This window comes from Triticum aestivum, chromosome 3D (genome assembly GCF_018294505.1).
Source record: "Triticum aestivum cultivar Chinese Spring chromosome 3D, IWGSC CS RefSeq v2.1, whole genome shotgun sequence".
Classification (NCBI taxonomy): Eukaryota; Viridiplantae; Streptophyta; class Magnoliopsida; order Poales; family Poaceae; genus Triticum; species Triticum aestivum.
In genome coordinates this window covers 605,810,209-605,832,536 of record NC_057802.1, presented here as the reverse complement: position 1 = coordinate 605,832,536, position 22,328 = coordinate 605,810,209, and the positions used below count along the sequence as shown (strand labels likewise).

Below are 22,328 nucleotides of genomic sequence, written 5' to 3'. Positions count from 1 at the left end.
AATTTTTACCGCGGAATCAAGGTAGGGCGAGCGCCCAACCTCGCCCTACCGGGAGCTCCGCCTGTGGTCGTCACAGTTAAACGTGGATCAAAGTGCGTTTGCTGGCTGACCGTGACTGGCCTGCACGTAAAGCATAGCTACCGGTGCATGCATTCATGCATATATACACCTGAATGCATGCACATACACGTATGCATCGGTCTCTCTTGGGGCTGTGCTTGCAGAAGGTGATTATATCGGGTGCCTGATAAAATTTCGGGCGCATGTCTAATAGCAAACGAGTGAGCGGTAACTGTTGCACAGTCCCCCCTATGTATGATGCACAGTACCAAGGAAGCAAGCGGGGCGGGTTGGCGGCCATATGTATACCATACTAATACAAATATAGCTTTAGTCTTAGATTTAGACACAATTCTCATAAGAGGAAGCGGGTTGCGTTCTTAGAGCATCTAGATCCAGTAAATGCCATCCCGAAAAAATTGTTTACGGCATCCCGGAAACGATTTTTGCAGGACGCCGGACCGCGTATTCAAATTCGCAGTTCATGCCACTGAAAACGTCACCAGAGTTCACCATACTACATACCAACATAGTTCATACTACATACCGGAGTTCATACTTAATAAAAACGGAAATTGACACAGTTCATACTTAAACGGGGAGCATACTAGCATACTAGATCTTCTCATCGTCGGCGGCGGCTGACGGGTTGCCGTGGAGGTGGTACTCCATGAGGGTGCTGGAGAGGACTTGCGCGAGCTAGTACTCCTCGAACAGCGCCGGAACCAGCGCCGCTGCAGCTTCATCTCCGGCGGTGGCGGCCTCCTTGGCCTTGAACCATGTCTTCTCCACCGCCCGGCGACGCTTGAGTGTGGGGGAGAAGATGCGGTCGAGGCGGTTGAAGTTTCTCCACGCCCCTGCTCCGGATGCACACCCGCTCCCTCCACCATTCCTCCACCGGCAGGCGGAGGGAGGAGCTCCCGACCTCCGCGTCGTGGCAGCACTTGCGAGACGGCTCACCGCCGAGCCCCGCACGGCCACCCCTCCCGCCGCCCACGCACGACATCTCCTCTCGCATCAGGTGGCTCAAATCGCCGGAGCCCGCTGGATTTGTCGCCGGAGTAAAAGAAATGCGACGGAGGAGGATGGGAGAAAAAGAGGATGGGAACCCTAAAATGTCCCGGAGCCAGCATATATAGTGAAACCGGGGTGTTTACGGGACTCCCGTAAAGATTTTACAGGCCGGGCAGTTTTTACGGTCCCGTAAATCCATGAAAAAAGCGTCCCGGCCAAGGTTTTACGGGATCCGCTAGAGTTGCTCTTACACCTCTAATGCTAATGGTACCGATCGCAATCTGTACGCAGTGCAGATAGGACAAGCAATGTGTCGCCTCCCCTGGGTACAGCCGGGTCGATCGATCGACATGGTGCATGCGTGCTCTAGCCTAGCTAGTTGCGCGTCCCTTTTAGCGTGTGCCTACCTCTGATAGCGAAGCAAAGGTGCTAGCTAGAGGCCGGACAGAATCCATGACGCATCCACGTAGGGGGGCGGGCGGCGTCCCGTCCCCGCGCGCCTACCTAGCTGCTAGATCGTCGTCCATCTCTTCTTCTTCCTCCCGGCCAATGGCACCGGTCGATCCATCGGCCAATCTCGACCTAATTACCAGTTAAGTCAACTGAGTAATGGACCGACCTACCTAGCCATCTGCCACGCGAGATGAGATGCGTGGCGACAGCGACGCGCCACCGTCTCGCCGACGACGACAGGGACTCCAGGGGCTCACACGCTGACACGCATGTGCATGTCACCAACAGGCAGCAGTAGGCAGTAACAACGTCGACGAGGCGACGACGCGGCGCCGGGCGCCGGCTCTACCCGCCCCGAGGGGGCGCCCCTGCTCTGCGACGTACCCGACGTGCACGTTACAGTTTCCCCTCCGCCCAGCTCTCTCCTTCCCTATATATTCCACCGCCATCCCCCATCCTTCTTCCACCTCTCTCTCTCTCTCTCTCTCTCTCTCTCTCTCTCTCTCTCTCTCTCTCTCTCTCTCTCTCTCTCTTCACTACAGTTTTCAGCTGTGATCGAGTGGCGCGGTTGGTAGCTAGCAAGATGGTAGAGAAGAGCATTGACGTCGTCGTAGGAGGAGAGATGCTGGTAGGCTCACCGCCGGCGGCCGACAACCACTGCCACCAAAAGGTCCAGAACCACCCCGGAGGCGTCGGCGGTGTTGTCCCGCCGGTTACTGATGGTCTGCCGCAGGTGGTGGTGGTAGGAGACACTGGCAAGCACGCGGCACGTGTGGCCGTGGAAGGCTTCGCGGTGCTGGAGCCGCCCGCGGACGCGGAGGCGGCGGCCGAGCGGCGGGACGACGTGGCCGCGCTCCTCGCCGGCTTCGCCCGCCACCTCCAAGAGAGGACTACCCACCACCTGGGTACAGCCACCTCCATCATCGATCTGCATCGGCGAGCGTAGTGCATGAGCTCCGGCTTGCATGCATGCCTCGCGCTGGCGTGCGGCATGCATGCTCCTAGTCCTCGTGTGTGTGCAACGTGGCGCTGCATGAGAAAATTTTGAGCAGTTACAATTTTCATTTTGAAAACATTCCCGTTTGAAACCAGGATAAATAGGTGAAATTACCGCAGTAAGATAAACAAATACTATGTCCCAAACTTCAGGAAAGCTTTAGCCCTGCCCAAATAGAACAGTTTTTCTATAAACTTTCCAAATCAAAAGAGTTTAAATGCATTCACGTGATTATCGATCTTCTAACAACTGTCTCTCTCTTTCTCAAAAAAAAAAACTTCTAACAACTTGCACACTACTTCTTTTGTTCATTGTTTTTGATATAGCTTACCACTCATGCCAAGTGGTAACTTGCACACTACTTCTCGGATTATATATTTCCTCTGGTTAGTGGGCTGGCTAACAGTGGTAGAATTCTGTAGTTTTGTTGGGGTACCAGTTCCACAAAGGAGTCTTAGACCCCGGGCCAAACTAAGTTAGTCACACAATTAAAAACCAATAGCAAAAGGTAGTAAAGTGACTAAGTGAGTTTTTTTTCTTGCGAATCGAGTGACTAAGTGAGTTAATAAGTTTTCCAAAACAAAGGATTAAATGTTTTCGCGTGATTAGCGATCTTCTAACAACTGTTTCTCAAAAAAATAAAAAATGATCTTCTGACAACTTGCACACTACTTATCGGATTATATTTCATCTCTTGGTTAGTTGCCTGGCTAACAGTGGTAGAATTCTGTAGTTTTGGTGGGGTACCCGTTCCACAAACTTACGAACAGAAGTTATGCATATATTTTTTGTGTGTAAAAAAGCCGTACATATTTATTATTGTGACTCAACAAAGTCATACATTAATATACACCCTGAAAAATAGGTACACTTCATAATATACACACATTTTACATGTACCTAAAAGGAACGCATCTTAAATGTTTGACCATTGCCAGCACCACAAAAAAAATACATACACACGTTTGTAAAAAAAAATCATCATGCAGTTTATACTATCATGCACAAGTTAATTTCTCATGCAAATGTTTGTCCTTCGCAGGGTACCCTTACAACCTGGACTTCGACTTCAGTGTGATGGCCCAATTCCAGAACTTCTCCATCAACAACCTCGGCGACCCTTTCATCGAGAGCAACTACGGCGTCCACTCCAGGCAGTTTGAGGTTGCCGTACTCGATTGGTTCGCCCGCCTCTGGGACCTCCAACAAGACGAATATTGGGGATACATCACCAACTGCGGCACCGAAGGGAACCTCCATGGCCTATTAGTCGGGTTAGTATCTATCTATATATCTTGCATAATTTGTTCACATGATTGAGAGCATGTCTATTTTGTATATCGAAAACTATTTGATCGACTACTTGTGATTTTCATGTGCAGGAGGGAGCTTTTTCCTGATGGGATCATATACGCGTCCTGTGAGTCGCACTACTCCGTCTTCAAGGCAGCTAGGATGTATAGAGTCGAGTGTGTGGAGATCGACACTCTAGTTTCTGGAGAGATGAACTGCGCGGATTTTAAGTCCAAATTGTCGCAGAACCCCGGGAGGCCTGCGATTGTTAATGTGAATATAGGTTAGCATCTTGCTTTCACATTTTCATCAGAATGGTCCAAAAAATGATTTGCTTAAGTGTCTCTCTTTATGGTTGATTTTGACACTTTTGTTATTTTGCTTCTGTTTCTTGCAGGAACGACTGTCAAGGGGGCCATCGATGATCTTGACAGGATCATAAGAACGCTAGAGAAATGTGGGTTCCGAGATAGATTCTACATCCACTGTGATGGTGCTCTAGCTGGCCTTATGATGCCATTTATCAAACAAGTGGGTCATGTTAATTTTTAAGCAGTAAATGGTATTTAATTAGCGCATGTCGTACCAAGTTTTATAAATCTAGAGAACAACATAACTAACCTACCTTTTCTCTATTTTCCTCTAGGCGCCAAAGGTAACGTTCAAGAAGCCTATCGGAAGCGTGAGCGTATCAGGCCACAAATTCATGGGATGTCCAGTACCATGTGGCGTGGTAATAACCAGGCTCGAGCATGTAAAAGTGCTCTCCACTGACATTGAATACCTATCATCTAGAGACACGACGATCATGGGGAGCCGCAACGGGCACGCGCCAATGTTCCTTTGGTACACGCTGAACAAAAAGGGCTATAGGGGCATCCGCAAAGAGGTCCAGAAGTGCTTGAGAAACGCTCATCACCTCGCAAACCGTCTGAGGGAGGCGGGAGTGAGTGCGTACCTGAACGAGTTGAGCAGCACAGTGGTGTTCGAGAGGCCACATGACGAGGCATTCGTACACAAGTGGCAGCTCGCATGTGAGGGAAGCATCGCACATGTGGTGGTGATGCCAAATGTGAGTGTGGAGAAGCTCAACAACTTTGTCGAAGAGCTCATCGGCGAGAGACCGCACTGGCATGAAGGTGGAGGGTTTAGGGTGCCATGTGTTGCAAAGGACATTGGGCAAGAAAATTGCCTATGCGGCGTGCATGACAAGAAATTAAGAGTTGTGTAAGATCATTAGGGGAGTGGAGAACAACAACTTAAAAATTAGAGTTCTTAAGGGCACACATGATTGATCTAGCTTTCATAATTGGACCACTATTCCCGTCGTTATCAGTTTCTTTTGTTGTACTATCTTGGATTATGACATGTGTTTAGTTCTATAGTGGTTAATAAATTGATTGAGTTGGTGTTTTCTATTGCGCCTGGTTCAATTTTTTATTTGTCTCACCAACTCTGATCCTAACTCAGTTACACAAAGTTGCATTGACTAAATATGCCCCTTTTTTACAACTTGGCCTGATGCTTGGTTTTGCTGCACGGTAGTTTGCTGTAAAACTTTGGCTACTTGACAAAGACTATCCTTGATGTTCGCTGGCCAAATCTATTTATTTTTTCACAGGGATGTCCAAAGCTAGTTAGGTGCTATATATTTGTTGTGGTGACAATCTTAGTGATCCTTTTATCTCTTTGGCATTTGATGACTCTTGGTAGTAGGCATTGTTTTTCTACACTCTTTCCTTTATAATACGACGTACGTAGCTTTCTTATGGTTCCAAAGAGAGTGTTCACTTTATTATCTTAATTCACCGTTTATCTTTTTTTATAATACGACGTACGTAGCTTTCTTGGTAGTAGGTTTCAGGAACTTTCCAAAAGGTTCTCTGAACCGTTTATTTTATCTTTTCTCTGGTTTTCTGTTTCTTTTTTATTTCTAATTTTTTCTGTTTCTTTTTCGTTTCCTTTTTCAATTTTTTTCGTATTCAAAAGATGTTTGAGATTATAAAAAAGTTCATAATTCCAAAAAAAAATCCTTTATTCAAATTTTGTCCAAATCAATTTTTTTGTGCATGTTATAATTTTTCTCGGAATTTAAAAAAAGTTCATTATTTTGAAAATTTGTTCAGAATGTTTTTGCTACATATTTTTGAAAACCTTTTAAGGAAATGTTTGGGATTTTGAAAGATGGTTCCTTTTAAGAAAATCACAATTTTAAAAAAATGTCCGTTTCTTCTAATTTTATTCTGGATTTTCAGAAAATATTCCTATATTGCATAAAATTCTAAATTTTTTTGTGTTTTCAATATTACTTCAGGGTTTAGGAAATGTTCCCGCTTCAAAATTGTTTGCAAACTTGAAAACATTTCGTTTTTTCATATTTTTTTGGGAATTTAAAAAATGTTCATGTTTCAAAAATTTGTTTGAATATCCCTAATTTAGTTTGGAAATTTAAGAAAAATATTCATGTTTTTGGAAAATTGTTCGCATTTTATAAAAAACAAGCTAAAAATCTGCATTTTCGGAAAATAGTTCATTACTTTTAAAAAAATGTTTGACTTTTTAGAAATTGGTTCATTAATTTGAAAGTGGTCGCTTTTCATTAAAAACTGAATTTTTTTATGAAAAATGTTTTGTATTCAAAATTTATATACATTAGAATCTAGTGTTGATTCCTACTGCTTTGTGCTCCTACATACTAAGATTTGCTCGCTAACTCAACTGGTAGTACAACTGCATCTGTTGCTGTAGATCCTCGGTTCGAAACTTCTAAAGCGTGCACTCCACCACAAAGAGCGGCAGATAGGTGCTCCCATAGGCGTGCCCAAACTAGCTTGAGACTCAGGCTAATCGAGTTATAGTCCTGACACCGAGACATATGCTAGCCTTGCCTCAAGTGGGGCTATAGTGAGCTAGCCCAATAGGATCGTGTGGGTACGTTACGCAGGTGAGTTTCATTTTTTTAATATTTTCCAAATATTTTAAATACATATTTGGAACTTTAATTTTTTGAAGCGTTCATCGAGCATTTCAAGCAGTGTAATAACTTCGCTCACGAAATTGAAATGGTTTATAACATTAATAAAATATCCGTGACATTAAAAAATTTATCTGTTTTGAAAAAAGTGTTCAATATAAATGCTCACGTAATTTAGTAAGAAATGTTTTAATAGTTCAAAAAATTGTTCATGACTTTTCAAAAAAATAAAGAATTTGAAAAATATGTGAGACAATGTAAAAATAGGTAAGCATAGTTATTTTATAAATTATTTTGCAGAAGAAAAAACGTGCACATGTTTAAATTTTTTGTGGCATTTAAAAAAATTCAACGTGTTTAAAAAAAGCTCCGCGTGTATGCCTTTTTTTTAACATGTGTTAAAAAGTCTATATGTATTTAATAAAGCTGAAAAAAGAAAAGGTATGAAAATTGGTAAAGAAGAACATTCAAAATAAAAATAAAAAACTCCATGAAACCTTCCTGAAACTGGCCCGTGGAGGGTTTCATGCATTTGTTTTCAAAAGCTTCCCGTGAATCGCTTCACTGTGCTGACCCTCTCACATGACGTGACAACTCGTGCGAGAGGCGAAGCAAAGCTAGGCCTAGCTCCTGAAGCTCCCTCCCAAGTGTGAGAAGACACACACACACACACAGGTGCGAGCTAATCCTAGGCTGCATGGCTTCCTCCCATAGGCCACGTCCGCAGTAGTGCGGCCCGTGGCAGGCGATAGGCTCGTGGACTCGCCATGAATACAGGACGAAATAAAGAGCAACAGAAGTAAAGAAAAAACTATAATTATGTACACCAATCACCTAGAGACGACTACAAGCACTGGAGCGAGTCGAAGGGGCGCCGAAGTCATCGCCCTTCGTTCACCAGAGTCGGGCAAACCTTGTTGTAGTAGACAATTAGGAACTTGTTGTGCTAAGGCCCCATAGGACCATCGCACTAGAACATCAACATCACTGATGATGAGTAAATCGAAAGGATCAAACCTATAAACGCTAAAACAAAGATGATGGTCCGTCGAATCCATATGGAACCACGGAAGACGAATGAAGTTTAGATCCAAACATATCCACCGAAGACCAGGACCGAACGAAACCCATGAGATCCACTAGAGACACCTCCACATGCCCTTCGACTACGCTAGACGCACAACCGGGACATGGCTAGGAGGGAAGACATTATTCCAACTTCAAGGAGCCACCGCCATCTCGCCTCCCTGAGAAGTACGCTAACCCTAACTGAACTCAAAACTCTAAATAAACATGGAGCATGACCCGTCCCACCAGCAAGGGTCGGGGTCCACCACGCCTTCATGGCCCTAAGGCCACCGGAGACGAGGTGGACCATCGGCGATACCGAAGGGAGTCAGGGGAAACCCTAACTGCCTTGTTCGCCCAAGCCATGAGAAGGGGTACTTGTTGTTATTATAAGACATGATAAATATTTGTCAAGTGAGGATGAATCTCACATGGTAAGTAAACTAGGGGCGGGGATTGGTCTTATGGTCTCATACTAACGCTTCCACTTTAGGCAACCACAGTTGTAGATGCTCTAACCATGACTTGCAGAACTCATTAGTGGGTAGCACTTGCTGCCAGTCGGGAGCCTCCATCGAATTGGAGTCCTTCGAACAAGAAGAGCAACAGCAGGGTGATGTAGATGGCATCAACAAGCCACCGACACTGTAGTGGCCGGGGGTGGTGATGGCCCTCTGATCCCTCTAGCATCCTTTAGGATTGGTAGTTAGGAGTTTGGGGGAGGGGGTAGCCCGTACGTGTATGTATATGCCCAAGGGTACGACCTCCTCATTTATATATGGTGCTAAGGGAACAAGGACCAAACCAAATGTCATTATGTGTTCTCCCAATCAAGGCACAACCGTGAGGGGGCGGGGCGGGGAGGGGGGGGGCTCCCTTGCTTTTCGCCTGGTTTGATAATCGTGGGATCAATTCAAGACTCTACTCCCCTTCCCAAATCAAGCACCGCCCCCATCACCTCGAACAACCCCAAATACACAAAAGAACAAGCATCCTAATAACCCATGACGGTATGGGTTTAATTGTAGATATTTTTGATAAGTAAGAGTGTCAAATCAAACAGGGATAAGAAATAATTGGTGCAAAGAATAGCAAGAATTACTATAAAAGCTGTAAAATTATTTGATTGTTCAAATGATCAAGAGAGCAATTGCAATAATGTAATTTGCAGCAAAAGTATAATGATGTAGCAAGTGGCCAATGCTAAGGACAAAATAATTGTAGTACTTATATGAATCAAATCAATCTCGGGGACCGTGGGTATTTCACCAAGTTTTTTCACCTATAGTTCAATCGAATTGGGGGGACACAGCTATTCTACACCCGAGCTCATGTCAGCTCGGGTGAACAGTAACATCGAAAAAATGGGAAAAATATCAAAAACATCTGATTTTTTTGTGTGAAACATTGACAAAAAATTTGTTGGCTTGCAAAGTTTCATGACCATATGACATTCATGGAAATCGTGACAAAAAAAATCAATGCTCCAAAATGGATTTGAAAACAGCATTTTCGAGTGTCGTTTTTTTTGCCACGATTTACATGAGTGGTGATGAAATTTTGCAAACCGACAAACATTTTATCAATGTTTCACACATTAAAAAATTGGATTTTTTTTCATTTTTCCCATTTTTTATTTTACTGTCCACCCGAGCTCACATGAGCTCGGGAGTAGAACAACACTTTTGAATTGACTTTAACTTTCATTTCCTTAGTAAGTATTGTGTGGTGGAGCCTATGCTTATGTACCGCCCTAACTTGGACAAAGATATGTACTTATGAGTATAACCTCTATGCAAGCATCTGTAGATACAAAAGGATAATTAAGATAACAACCATCGCATTAAATTCTAGGGTCCCTAATTAATCCTTATGGAACAATTCACAAACTCGTAGTATGGTAATATCTGTCACTCGAACAACCCATCCAAAGAAAACTTATCACATAATGTTCTCCTCTAGGCCCATAAAGGGTAAGTGAAATGTAGTCGGCATTCATACATCACTACTAGAGAATTACACCAAAACATAATATTAAAACAACGGACTTAGTCAATTTGACATGGTTATTAGCAACAAGGTTTCTCCCAAGTTCTCAAGAACGCGACATACTACTCACAAGACATCATAGTGATCATCATCAGTGTGATAATGATACATATTATAATGTGAACATACAATTCTTTCACCAATAAACCACTAATAAGCATCAACTACTAACAAGAAATTTAGCGTCCAGAAGTGATCTCATCAACATATATCAGCTTAGAGTTTATAGATTGAAAAGTAGGGGAATATGGAGTTGATGATGGAGATGGTGCTAGTGATGAATGACTTGGTGATGTGATCCTCACGATGAAGTGAGTGTTGGTGATGTTAATGGCTTCAGTTACCTCAACCCGAAGGGGAACGACCGCGGAAGATAAGCTCTATGGGAGCGAAAAGTGCTCTGCGTTGTTTTCGCCTTGAAGATGGCAGGGAAAAAAATCTTGATAATTGTTTCTAGAATTTTAAGGGTAATATTGGGCCAGGGGTGCCGGAGAGATCTGGTGGCAAGCACTATGGCCCCCACGGGCCCCTAGCTCGCGGCACATGGCCATGCCTGTTGGGGAACGTGGTAATTTAAAAAAAATTCCTAAGCACACGCAAGATCATGGTGATGCATAGCAACGAGAGGGGAGAGTGTTTGTCTACGTACCCTCGTAGACCGTAAGCGGAAGCGTTTTATCAACGCGGTTGATGTAGTCGTACGTCTTCATGATCCGACTGATCCAAGTACCGAACGCACGGCACCTCCGAGTTCTGCACAAGTTCAGCTCGATGACGTCCTCGCCTTTCTCGATCCAGCAAGAGGGGCGAAGTAGTAGATGAGTTCCGGCAGCACGACGGCGTGGTGTCGGTGTTGGTGAAGAAAAATTTCCGCAAGGCTTCGCCAAGCACTACAGAAACTATGACGGAGGATAAACTAGAGGGGACGGGGTTACCGGCACACGGCTTGGTGTTTCTTGATGTGTCTTGGGTGCTAGCCCTACCCCTCTATTTATATGTTGAGCCTTGGGGTCGATACTTGGAGTAAAAGCCTCCACAAAGTCGGTTTCACCCGAAAGGCAAGAGTCCTTCTCGGACTCCAGGGCCAGACGCCAAGGTTCCTGGCGTCTGGCCCATGGACTCCGCAAAACTTCCTTTTGCGCTTTCCAAAAACCTCGTGGGCTTTCCCCTTTGGCCCAGATAAAGTGTTCTAGTGCCCAAACATTTCGGGAAACATCCGGAACCCCTTCCGATGGATTCCGGAACCTTTCCGGAGATCAAACACTACTACCCACATATCAATCTTTACTTCCGGACCATTCCGGAGTTCCTCGTCATATCCGTGATCTCATCCAAAACTCCGAACAACATTCGGTCACCAACATACATAACTCATAGTACTATACCGTCAACGAACGTTAAGCGTGCTATGTAGACATGACCGAGACACCTCTCTGGTCAATAACCAATAGCGGGACCTGGATGCCCATATTGGCTCCTACATATTCTACGAAGATCTTTATCGGTCAGAGCGCATAACAACATACGTTGTTCCCTTTGTCATCGGTATGTTACTTGCCTGAGATTCGATCGTCGGTATCTCAATACCTAGTTCAATCTCGTTACCGGCAAGTCTCTTTACTCGTTCCGTAATACATCATCCCGAAACTAACTCATTAGTTGCAATGCTTGCAAGGCTTATAGTGATGTGCATTACCGAGTGGGCCCAGAGATACATCTTCGACAATCGGAGTGACAAATCCTAATCTCGAAATACGCCAACCCAACAAGTACCTTTGGAGACACCTGTAGAGCACCTTTATAATCACCCAGTTACGTTGTGACGTTTGGTAGCACACGAAGTGTTCCTCCGGTAAACGGGAGTTGCATAATCTCATAGTCATAGGAACATGTATAAGTCATGAAGAAAGCAATAGCAGAATACTAAATGATCGAGTGCTAAGCTAACGGAATGGGTCAAGTCAATCACATCATTCTCCTAATGATGTGATCCCGTTAATCAAATGACAACTCATGTCAATGGCTAGGAAACATAACCATCTTTGATCAACGAGCTAGTCAAGTAGAGGCATACTAGTGACACTCTGTTTGTCTATGTATTCACACAAGTATTATGTTTCCGGTTAATACACTTCTAGCATGAATAATAAACATTTATCATGATATAACGAAATAAATAATAACTTTATTATAGCCTCTAGGGCATATTTCCTTCAATGCCGCGAGGTGGGCCAGCATGGGCCTCATAGGTGCCCTCTTGGCCCAATTTTAGCACCCTGGTTTTCTTCTCGTGAGTTTCTGACTTTCCGAATTTCTTGGACATTTTTGTTCTCCGGAAATATAATTTCTTCGCTATACTTTATTTTGGTAATTCTACAGCTTTTCGATGATTCCACTCCTCCGCTGCAACATGCAAATTAAGAGGGAAAATGCATGAGAATAATGTGATAATGTGTAAAACATGTGTAATAATGAGCAATTTATACGAAAAATATTGATGCAAAATGCATGTATCACAACCCCTAGTTCCCCGTGAAAATGGAGGAATAGTCACCAACCCGAGCCCCCCCCCCCCCCCCCCCCCCTAAATCCCCATCTCATTTGGTTGAAACAAACCGCAAAAGGGAGGAAGATCAAGCATACATCACTGGGCGGAGAAGAGAGAGCGGTGGGCGTGATGAGGAATGGACCCAGTCCACACACTGTAGTCCACGCTAGAAGATTCAGGCATGCAACGACCAGTGTTGATTGCGCCACATCATCCATGAGTGGAGATTCGTGCGTCAATCGGACGACGTCCTGTGCGCATTGTTCCAAGGGAACGTCAACGCGTTAACATTACTGATAATTTCTACGATCAATAAGCACTATGACACGTTACATATTTGGGATAATTGATTTAGACCGCATAGAGGATTTAGTATCTAATCCCGAATAAGAAATCACAGAGTAAATTACCTAGTAACATATCATCACCAATCAATGCATAACCGACACTTAAAACCAATCTATAACCATGCCATATTTGTTAGTTTAAATTTTGGATTAATTGCATCCCATCTGCTAAATGTTGATAGAGATATCATACATGAGTAACATGACATGGTCCAAATTAGTATAAAGAATCTTATTTCCTGAGAAGAGTTACATGACTGATTTGTCTAAGCATAGTCATCAGTCCATAGTCGGAACAACAAAGTTTCGACCAGTGATCTTTTTAAAGAAAAGGTTAAACGTGCCATTGAACTATTACCTTTTACACTTCTCTTTCTTTATTTATGTCTTAAACATATCATATTTTCATACATATATATTATATTCAATAGTATAATTATACTCATAAATGCATCAAAATGTAGTACTCTCCTTGCACAAATGTTTTTTAGGTATCCTTGCACAAATTTTAATAAAGGAACTCAAAGTGCTAAACAAGGACTAGTGATGTTACATGACGTTCTTCTAGCGGAGAGCCCGGCTATAGACAAGTGCAGTTACAATGTAATTCTCTACGGAAGTGGAGTATCTGAGCTCGAGCTCATTTGAGCCCAGATGAACAATAAATTATAAAAAAATGAAAACAAATTCAAACAATTCTGATTTTTTTTGTGTGTGTATACTTTGGCAAATGTTCTAGGTGTTTGCAATTTTTTTATCATGAGATCCCATTCGTGGAAGGCATGACAAAAAAAATCAATGCTCAGAAAAATGCTAATTTCGAAAGCGGCATTTTGGAGCATTGATTTTGTTATTTTTGCCACACTTTCCATGAGTGTGATCTCATAATGAAAATTTGCAAACACTTACAACATTTGTCAAAGTAAGCCAGAAAACAAAATCAATTTATTTTTTCAATTTTTTTGAATTTACTGTTCATCCGGGCTCAAATGAGCTCGAGCTCAAAAGGGTACTCCCGATTCTCTAGTAGTTATTGATGCATACTTGGGTGAAGAAATTTGATGGAATGAGGCAACTACAGTTTATGAGGATTGCATGGATTCGGTGACTATTGGAAACGTCGAGTTCAAACATTGCCTATTAGAAGCTAATGGAGCATTGCACGAGATACCTAGATTCTGTTATGATTGCAAATCTTCTTGTAGTTGAGTTGATGAACCCTCTCATGTTTTTTTGGGAACTGGTAGACGATGTAAATATTATTTGATGATTAATATTTTTTGAGTCGATTTTATTAATATTTTGAGTCGTTTTGATTTTTTTAGACAAACCCACAAAGCTTTATTCAACCGTCACATAATTTACAGGGATAAAATCAAGATTTCCGGGTTGACCTAACCAAATATGAAGGCTAATACCCAGAGATAAAGTATGCTTTGCAAGTTTGTGAGCCTTAACATTTGAGGTTCTAAATTAGTGACAGATCAAACAAGAAAAAAAACTCCAGAGGCCCATCCATCTGCAAGCCCGTCATAGAAGCCGTACTACTTGAGGCTCTTCAGCTGCCCGATGGAAGGGTGACAGACATTATAACTGAATTAGAAGAGCATGCCACGGAATTTTACAGCAACTTGTACCACTCCGAGGGGGTGCATGACATGAACAGAGTACTGGATTCAATACCAACTAAGGTAACTCCAGCGATGAACCAGATTTTAGAAGCAGACTATACACCAGAGGAAGTCAAGACGACGCTCTTCCAAATGTTTCCTACAAAGGCACCGGGCCCTGACGGATTCCCAGCGCATTTCTTTCAGAGACATTGGGAGGTTTGTGGTGCTCAGGTGACAGAGGTTGTCCTTCGGATAATTAATGGAACGGAATCAACTGAGTGCATAAATGATACAATCCTTGTCCTCATACCCAAGGTAAAGAACCCCACGTCATTGACGCAATTCAGGTCGATTTCTTTATGCAATGTTCTTTACAAAATAGCGTCAAAGGTTATATCAAACAGGCTCAAGATGGTTCTCCCTGACATCATTTCAGAGGAACAGTCCGCTTTCGTTCCAGGCAGGTTTATCACTGACAACATAATCATTGCATATGAGTGTCTCCACTTCATGAAGCGAAATAGATCAAAGAGAAATAGCCATTGTGCACTGAAACTAGATATGATGAAGGCATATGACAGAGTGGAATGGGATTATCTTCAGGCAATTATGCTGAAGCTGGGATTCACTGAGAGATGGGTGAACATAGTTATGAGTATGGAAGATCAGTGAAATTTTCAGTTCTTTTCAATGGCAAAAAACTTGACGAGTTTACACCTTCTCGTGGGATTCGACAGGGAGATCCTATTTCCCCATACCTATTCTTGATTGCAGTAGAGGCCCTTTCGTGCCTTTTAAAATCTATTGATGAGTCATCCAACATAGGTGGAATACAGGTGGCAGCTTCTGCACCATCAGTTAACCATTTATTATTCGGTGATGACGGCCTGCTGTTTTTTAAGACTAGTGCAGATGGGGCGAATGAGGTAAACCAGTTGTTGAACACATATTGTCAAGCTTCGGGACAAAGGATTAACCACAAGAAATCATCAATATTTTTTAGCAAAAAATGCCCCAATGCAGTCAGACAAGAGGTGAAGGCTATTTTGCAGGTTCCAAATGAAACTTTAAGTGCCAAATACCTAGGTATGCCATCAGATGTGGGAGCTTCAAAAAATGGCGCCTTTAAGTACTTGAAGGATTACTTTTGGAGTAAGGTACAAGGATGGATTGAGAAGACTTTGTCTTCAGCGGGCAAGGAGGTCTTGGTGAAATCGGTCGCTCAGGCCGTACCAGTATTTTCTATGTCATGCTTCAAGTTGCCTAGGGGACTATGTGAACATCTAGATATGCTGATCAGGAAATTCTGGTGGGGTAGTAAAGACGGAAAATGTAAACCCAGTTGGGTTTCTTGGGAGGCGATGACCCAGCCGAAGAGTATGGGGGTTTGGGCTTTAAAGATTTTGAGTTATTCAATTTGGACCTATTGGCAAAACAAGCATGGAGAATTTTGCAACATCCAGACTCGTTAAGTGCCCGAATTCTTAAAAGCATATATTTTTCGGAGTCTTCAATTCTTACAGCTGGGGTGGGCAGTCACCCAAGCCAAGTCTGGAGATCTATAGTTGAAGGACGGGATATACTGAAGCAGGGCTTGATTCGGACAATTGGTAACGAATTGTCAACCTCTATCTGGAGTGACAATTGGATTCCCAGGAAGGAGATGATGCGACCTTTTGGTGCCCGTACTGTGAACCCCCCTAAGCTGGTGGCTGACTTGATAGATCAAACGAGTGCAACATGGAATATAAATAGGTTGGAGGTGCTTACCTATTGATATTACAGCCATAATACAGATACCATTATGCACCAGCAACATTCCTGATACGTGGTCGTGATTCTTCGAGAAGAACGACAGCTTTTCAGTAAGATCTACGTACAGAATGTTGATAGACACCAAATATAAAAGAGGAGCATGGCTGGACGGAACGACAGGCTCTTCAAGCACGGAAAGAGATGCTGACTCATGGAAGAAATTATGGAAAACTCATGTTTCTGGAAAAATTAGAATGTTTCTCTGGAGGTTGGCCAAACAGTCTATTCCTACTGTTCGAGCTCACCGCAACATGTCGAATTCGTATGCGTGTGGGCTGTGCGGTGCTGCAGATTCCTGGTGCCATGCACTTTTGGAATGCTCTATGTCCCGGTATGGTCGATGGAGAACTCGCTGAACACTTATGCGCCACGACGGAGCCTGACGCAAAACAATGGTTGTTTACCATGATTGACACATTATCGCATGATGCATTCATTCGCTTAACAGTTACTCTTTGGGCCATTTGGTGGGCAAGGAGGAAGGCTATCCACGAGGAGATCTACCAAAGCCCGACGGCAACACATCAGTTTATCACCAGGTTCATGCATGAATTGGCTCTACTACCATGGAAGGTGAAGCAATCAACGACCTCCAGACCAGGAGTGGTCAGGCCAAGGGCGCCTCCAGCGGGCTATGCCAAAATACAAGTGGATGCAGCAATCTCGAAACAGCATACAAGGGGAGCCGCGGCTGCAGTATGTCGGGACGGAGTAGGGAACTTCTTGGACAGTTCAGATCTGACAGTCCATGGCATCAACGACGTGGCGACGCTGGAAGCCTTAGCATGCAGAGAGGGGCTGGCTCTTGCAGCTGATCTACATCTCCATAATATTATCATCGCTTCTGACTCCATGCAAGTCATCAGTGATATTCAGAAAGGCAACGGAGGAAGATATGGTGCTACCATCACCGAGATTAAAGCTAGATCGTCCTCATTCTTATGTAATTTCATGTTTGAAAGTAGAGCGGCAAATCATGACGCTGATAGATTAGCCAAGTTTGTGTATTCATTGGATCAAGGGAGGCACGTCTGGATGTTGATCCCACATGATCCTTTTTGTATCCCACAAACGGTGGTATTTGAATGAATAAAGCTTTACCTCCCAAAAAAAAAACTTTGAGACATCCATTTGCCTGTCCCCGCTCAAAAATAAAATAAAATTCCCTGTCAAAAAAGTTGAGCATTTGGTAGATCCCCAATTCCGCCGCCGGCCACCCCGACGATGGCGCCGCCGCATCCAGCGCCACCGCCGGAGACGCCGATCTTCCGAACCCCAGACGAGCTCCTCCACGACATCTTCTTCCGCCTCCCCACTGCCGCCGACCTGGCCCGCGCCTCCGCGGCGTGCCCCTCCTTCCGCCGTCTCATCACCGACCACGCCTTCCTCCGTCGCTACCGCGCCCTCCACCCGCCGCCTCTCGTCGGCGCGTTCGACGACAGCGCCTTCATCCCGGCCCAGCCGCCGCACCCCTCCGCCGTCGCCGCCCGCGCCTTCGCCGGCTTCGACTTCTCCTGCTCCTCCTTCCTCCCGTCCACCGCCAGCCTTACCTGGAGCGCGATTGACTTCTTGGACGGACGCGCCCTCCTCGATAGCGCCCCAGTCCCACGCGAACGCGGCAGCTCTCATCTGCGCGGCCTCCAGTACCGCTATTTGTCGGCCAGGGACCTCGCCGTGTGCGACCCCGTGCACCGCCGCTACATCCTGCTTCCCGCCGTCCCCGGCCACCTGAAAGCGCTGGTCAGTGAACCGGACCTCCTCCATCTGGAGACTTTCCTTGCTCCCGGCGATGATGAGGAGGACCCGTTGTCATTCAGGGTAATGTGCTTGGTGCAATGCAGAACGAATATGGTGCTGCTCGTCTTCTCCTCGTTGGACGGGCAGTGGCATTCTCTTGCATTTGACCTGTGGAGTGCTCAGGCTCCACTTGAAGACCCCAGGGATGGGCTCTCAGATCGTCAGTTCGTCCACGGATGCTTCTGTTGGCATTTTCCCCTCCTGAACAAGTTGGTTCTGCTTGATACACGCACCATGGAGTTCTCTGCTGTCAACCTACCTCCTGAACTAGGATGGAGTAGCGATTTTGTCATTGTCGAGGCAGCAGAAGGAATGCTCGGAATGCTCGCTGAAGTTTATGACAAGGACAACATATATGACCCATGTTGGCTGAATTATTCCATTCTGAGAAATAACCAATGGCACTTGGAGAAGGTCATCCCGTTGCCGGGACTGCATCATGTTGTTCTGCTTGGTGTAGGCGGGGGATACCTGCTCATAGGAGCCATGTACATCACATCTTCTGGAGAGGAGGTGAAGTTTGGGTTATTTTCGGTGGACGTCAAGACGTTGCAGGTCGAGTTGTTCGCTCAGCGTAGCAAAGTCATCTTCTCTGGTCGACTATATGCTGGTTTCCCACCATCATTATGTGCACCAACCATATGAAGTGGTGAGCATGTTATCTTCTTAATTTTATTTAACTTGGTCTCAGTGTTACACAGCAAAGATATATGATTCAGGTATTTATGTCATGAACATTTTCTTTTTCCACTCTGCCTAGCTTGATAGTTCGCATTACGGTTAATTATTTATGTCTGAAAGTTCTACTATATGAGTTGATCAAATTCACATAATTTCCTTCATTTTTATGTATAACCTGTGTATGAGTCGAAATCATCTAACTACAACAGCCCCATGTTTCTGCTCTGAACAGCAGTTCTAGCAGTTTGTTTTTATGTGATTACAATCCACTACAGATTACTCCATAAATCAGTAGTATACAGCAGCCCCAAGGGGAAAAGTTGATTTTCGGTTGTCTGTAGATTTTCTTCTGTTGAACTGCTAAACAGGAAGGAGGAGGTCACATATAGTACAATCATAGGCATAAGGATATTATTGTATTATTACATCTGATCTGCATAAGTAACTTTATTCTTATAGACAAAAGAAAAAACAAGACATATAACAACGAAAGAGTTGTATACATGGATGCTCCACTGAGCTTTTGAATTTGTTTCCCTGGTCAAAAGTGTTGCTGTATCATATCCTTTCTTCATGTACACACTTGCTAGCCTCATTATTGTCTCCTCTGAAATCTGCATCTTCCTCTTCAAGCTCCTCGGCTGTCGCACCTGTCATGGGCCTTGTTTCCTTTTTTTTAATAAATTGGTTCCTCGAATGCAAACCTCACTGTAGTGCATTCTTATCTTATAGACTCTAGGCTGCTGAACCATATGCACACATAGAAATTTCAGCTTGTGGCTTGCTGCCATGTGCTCATCAGCATGTTTGCAAAGTACATGGTTGAAGTCCTTTTCCCTGATTGGCAGGCCTTGTTTGTATTCATGTAGTGCACTGTTGCTGGGCAATGTGATAGGCACCTCTGTTGCAAATATCCATTGTCAACTGCATGCACCACACGCAGCGATCTATATATTTGATGCTTGTTATATGTGCTTCGTAGCCTTGTATTTCCTATTGGTGCCTTTGTCCATATGGTAAGTTCATATTTTGTTTCATCTATCCACAGGTGCTGATGCCGTGTGGAACAAGAGTTGATTTCCTCTGAGAGCGTGTCGTGGTGTAGGAAGAGAAAGTGTGATGAACGGATTAGAAGCATTCCTGGTCCTGGCACGCCGAGACTCGAGAGCGAAGCGCGGATTGGATGTATTCTTTGCTTCTTCAATGCTGACGCCTTGTCGAGCCCTATGATGTGTGCCTGTGTACAATCTTGTTTGCCCGGTTACAACGTTTGAAGCCTGTTCCGATCTCTGAACTTTTAGTTGCTGACTGTTTACGAACCAATGGATCTATGAACTTTTTCTATCACTGCGGTGTCGCTCGACTTGCTGAAGAATGTGTGTGCCCTGCTTGCTCGATCACAGTGACATGTGGTCCTGTCGGCATCTCGCTTTGCACGCCTCTGACCTTGTATATTTCTAACAACGAAATCGATTGTTTAACCCCCTGCTAGAAGAGGGAGCGACTAATATGTATCGCTTGACGCGAGACGGAGCGTGCACTAGCTTCAGGTTGTCGCTATAAATGGGCTGCCCCAGGTAGGTTCCAGGTTAGTTCGTCCTTTCCCTTGTTTTTTCCTTTGTTGTTTTCTATACTTTTGTTCTTATTTACGAAAATATTGTAAATACATATATTCCACAACATAAAAATAATTTAAAAAATCGTGAATTTGAAAAAAATGTTAATGCAATATAAAAAAATGTTAGGTTAATTCAAAACATGTAGATATCATAAAACAAATATGTGTGGCATTTTAAAAAATGTTCACGTGTTTCAATAGAAAAATGTATGTCATTTAAAAAACGGTAGTCATGCATTTTTAAAATGTTAAACGTGTATAGAAAAAATGTTCTTAATTTATACAAAAAACTGTACAAATGTGTATGAAAAAATTTGACATAAAAATATATATATATTTAAAAAATCTTAATCATATCATAATTTTATATAAAAATATACAATGTGTATGAAAAAATAGATATTAAAACATATATTGGAAAATATGTTAATCATGTATTTGTTAAATATGAACAAAAATGCAGCATGTGTTGTAGAAAAGGATAAATGAGAAAAAAAGGAAAACTAAATAAAATCATTTAAAACCAAAAAAATAAACAAAAATAAACCAAATAAAGAAAGAAAAGAAATAGAAAAGGGAAAAAGAACAAAGAAAACCGGAGAAACCTGAAAAAAAAAACCAACTCAAAAGTAAAAACCGAATAAAGGCAATCACACATAAAAAATCGGACCCAAATAGTAAAAAATCGGATAAAGAAAACCCACAAAGAAAGAAAAACCATAGAAAATAACTGGGCTGGCCGAGTTGCGTCGCATCCGAGGCGAGGGGAGCATACATGTCGCTATAAGTGAGATATAGGTCACAAGGCCAGAAGACTCGTTTAGGGTTTAGGGTTAACCAAAAAAGACTCACGTCCATTGCATGACGGCGGACTCGAGTGTGAGCTGATTCTGGGCTGCTTGGCCCGCTTCCATTGGCCATGTCTGTGGCCCTGCGAGGGTTGTTGCATGTGGTGCATGAGATTTTGCTGAATGGTGAAGAAATTGTGATATGACACAGCGGATGTGGTGACTGGTGAGGGTGATCATTGAATTTTTTTTAGATCAATCTCCAACAACAACCCGATAACTTGGTGACATGATTTTAGGTGTGAAGAGAGAAGGTTGTTGATCACGAGAAAAGTGTATGCTTTTTGTCAAACCCAAAACTGGTGCCCTAAAATTTGGCCTTCTCTACTCCACAATTGCAAACATATTCAAATGAACTATGGCATGATAATTAAAATTTTACAACATCACAACACATATAATCAACAATGTTTGAAATTTTCAAATTCAAGTTCAATCCCACAATATTTTAAATTCAAGTTTAAATTTAAGCCTAAAACTACAAGCATTCTGCATCATAAACATAAACAAAAATACATATAACAGAGTGCATAAAGCTCTCAAATGTCATTGCCTCCATTGCTATCAGTAGTGCTTGTATTCTCTACATTGGCACATTTGTTTTGATTTCCACCTCCCATGAGTCCTCCCATGCCACCCATGTCTCCTCCCATGGATGCTCCAAAGCCTCGAAACCCTGCCATGAAGCCTCCCATAGACCTTGCCGCCAACCCTTGATCAGGACAAAGCTCTAAGCATGCTCTTGCCTTCTCACCGAGAGTGCTTGGGTCAATAAACATGAGCTCTTGATCATTATCCATGCTCTTTATTCTTCCTTCATAGGCCAATACTACTAGGAAAAAGCCTAGTAGTATCGCGTGTTAAAAGCTAGTAGTAGTGCGGGTGCCTGCGCTACTACTACGACGCTACAGCTAACTAGTAGTAGTAGCGTGGTGCATCCCGCGCTACTAGTACGTGTGTTAGTAGTAGCGCGGGTTCGACACGCGCTACTACTAACTATCTGTAGCGCGTGATTGTGACCCGCGCTACTACTATTAATTTCAAAAAAAAATCTTGACCCCGTGCGTGCTGTCAATGGTGTCAATGGTTCGATCCAGCGACGGCAAGGGTCGCCGGAGGTGCGGACGGGCAGCGGAGACCAGATCCAGTGACG

General features: G+C 43.6%; 2 protein-coding genes across 2 annotated transcripts; both read left to right on the top strand.

Annotated features, from left to right (window-relative positions):
* The first annotated feature begins 2,033 nt into the window (after positions 1-2,033).
* LOC123080895 (serine decarboxylase 1) lies at positions 2,034-5,235 on the top strand. The gene is made up of 5 exons (XM_044503835.1): positions 2,034-2,432; positions 3,567-3,798; positions 3,907-4,100; positions 4,215-4,348; positions 4,464-5,235. The coding sequence occupies exons 1-5, from the start codon at positions 2,111-2,113 to the stop codon at positions 5,046-5,048; spliced, it is 1,467 nt and encodes a 488-aa protein (XP_044359770.1). The 5' UTR covers positions 2,034-2,110; the 3' UTR covers positions 5,049-5,235.
* Positions 5,236-17,357: 12,122 nt separating this feature from the next.
* On the top strand, positions 17,358-20,053 carry LOC123075852 (uncharacterized). Its single transcript, XM_044498356.1, has 2 exons — positions 17,358-18,677; positions 19,758-20,053. The coding sequence occupies exon 1, from the start codon at positions 17,456-17,458 to the stop codon at positions 18,671-18,673; it is 1,218 nt and encodes a 405-aa protein (XP_044354291.1). The 5' UTR covers positions 17,358-17,455; the 3' UTR covers positions 18,674-18,677; positions 19,758-20,053.
* The last annotated feature ends 2,275 nt before the right edge of the window (positions 20,054-22,328 follow it).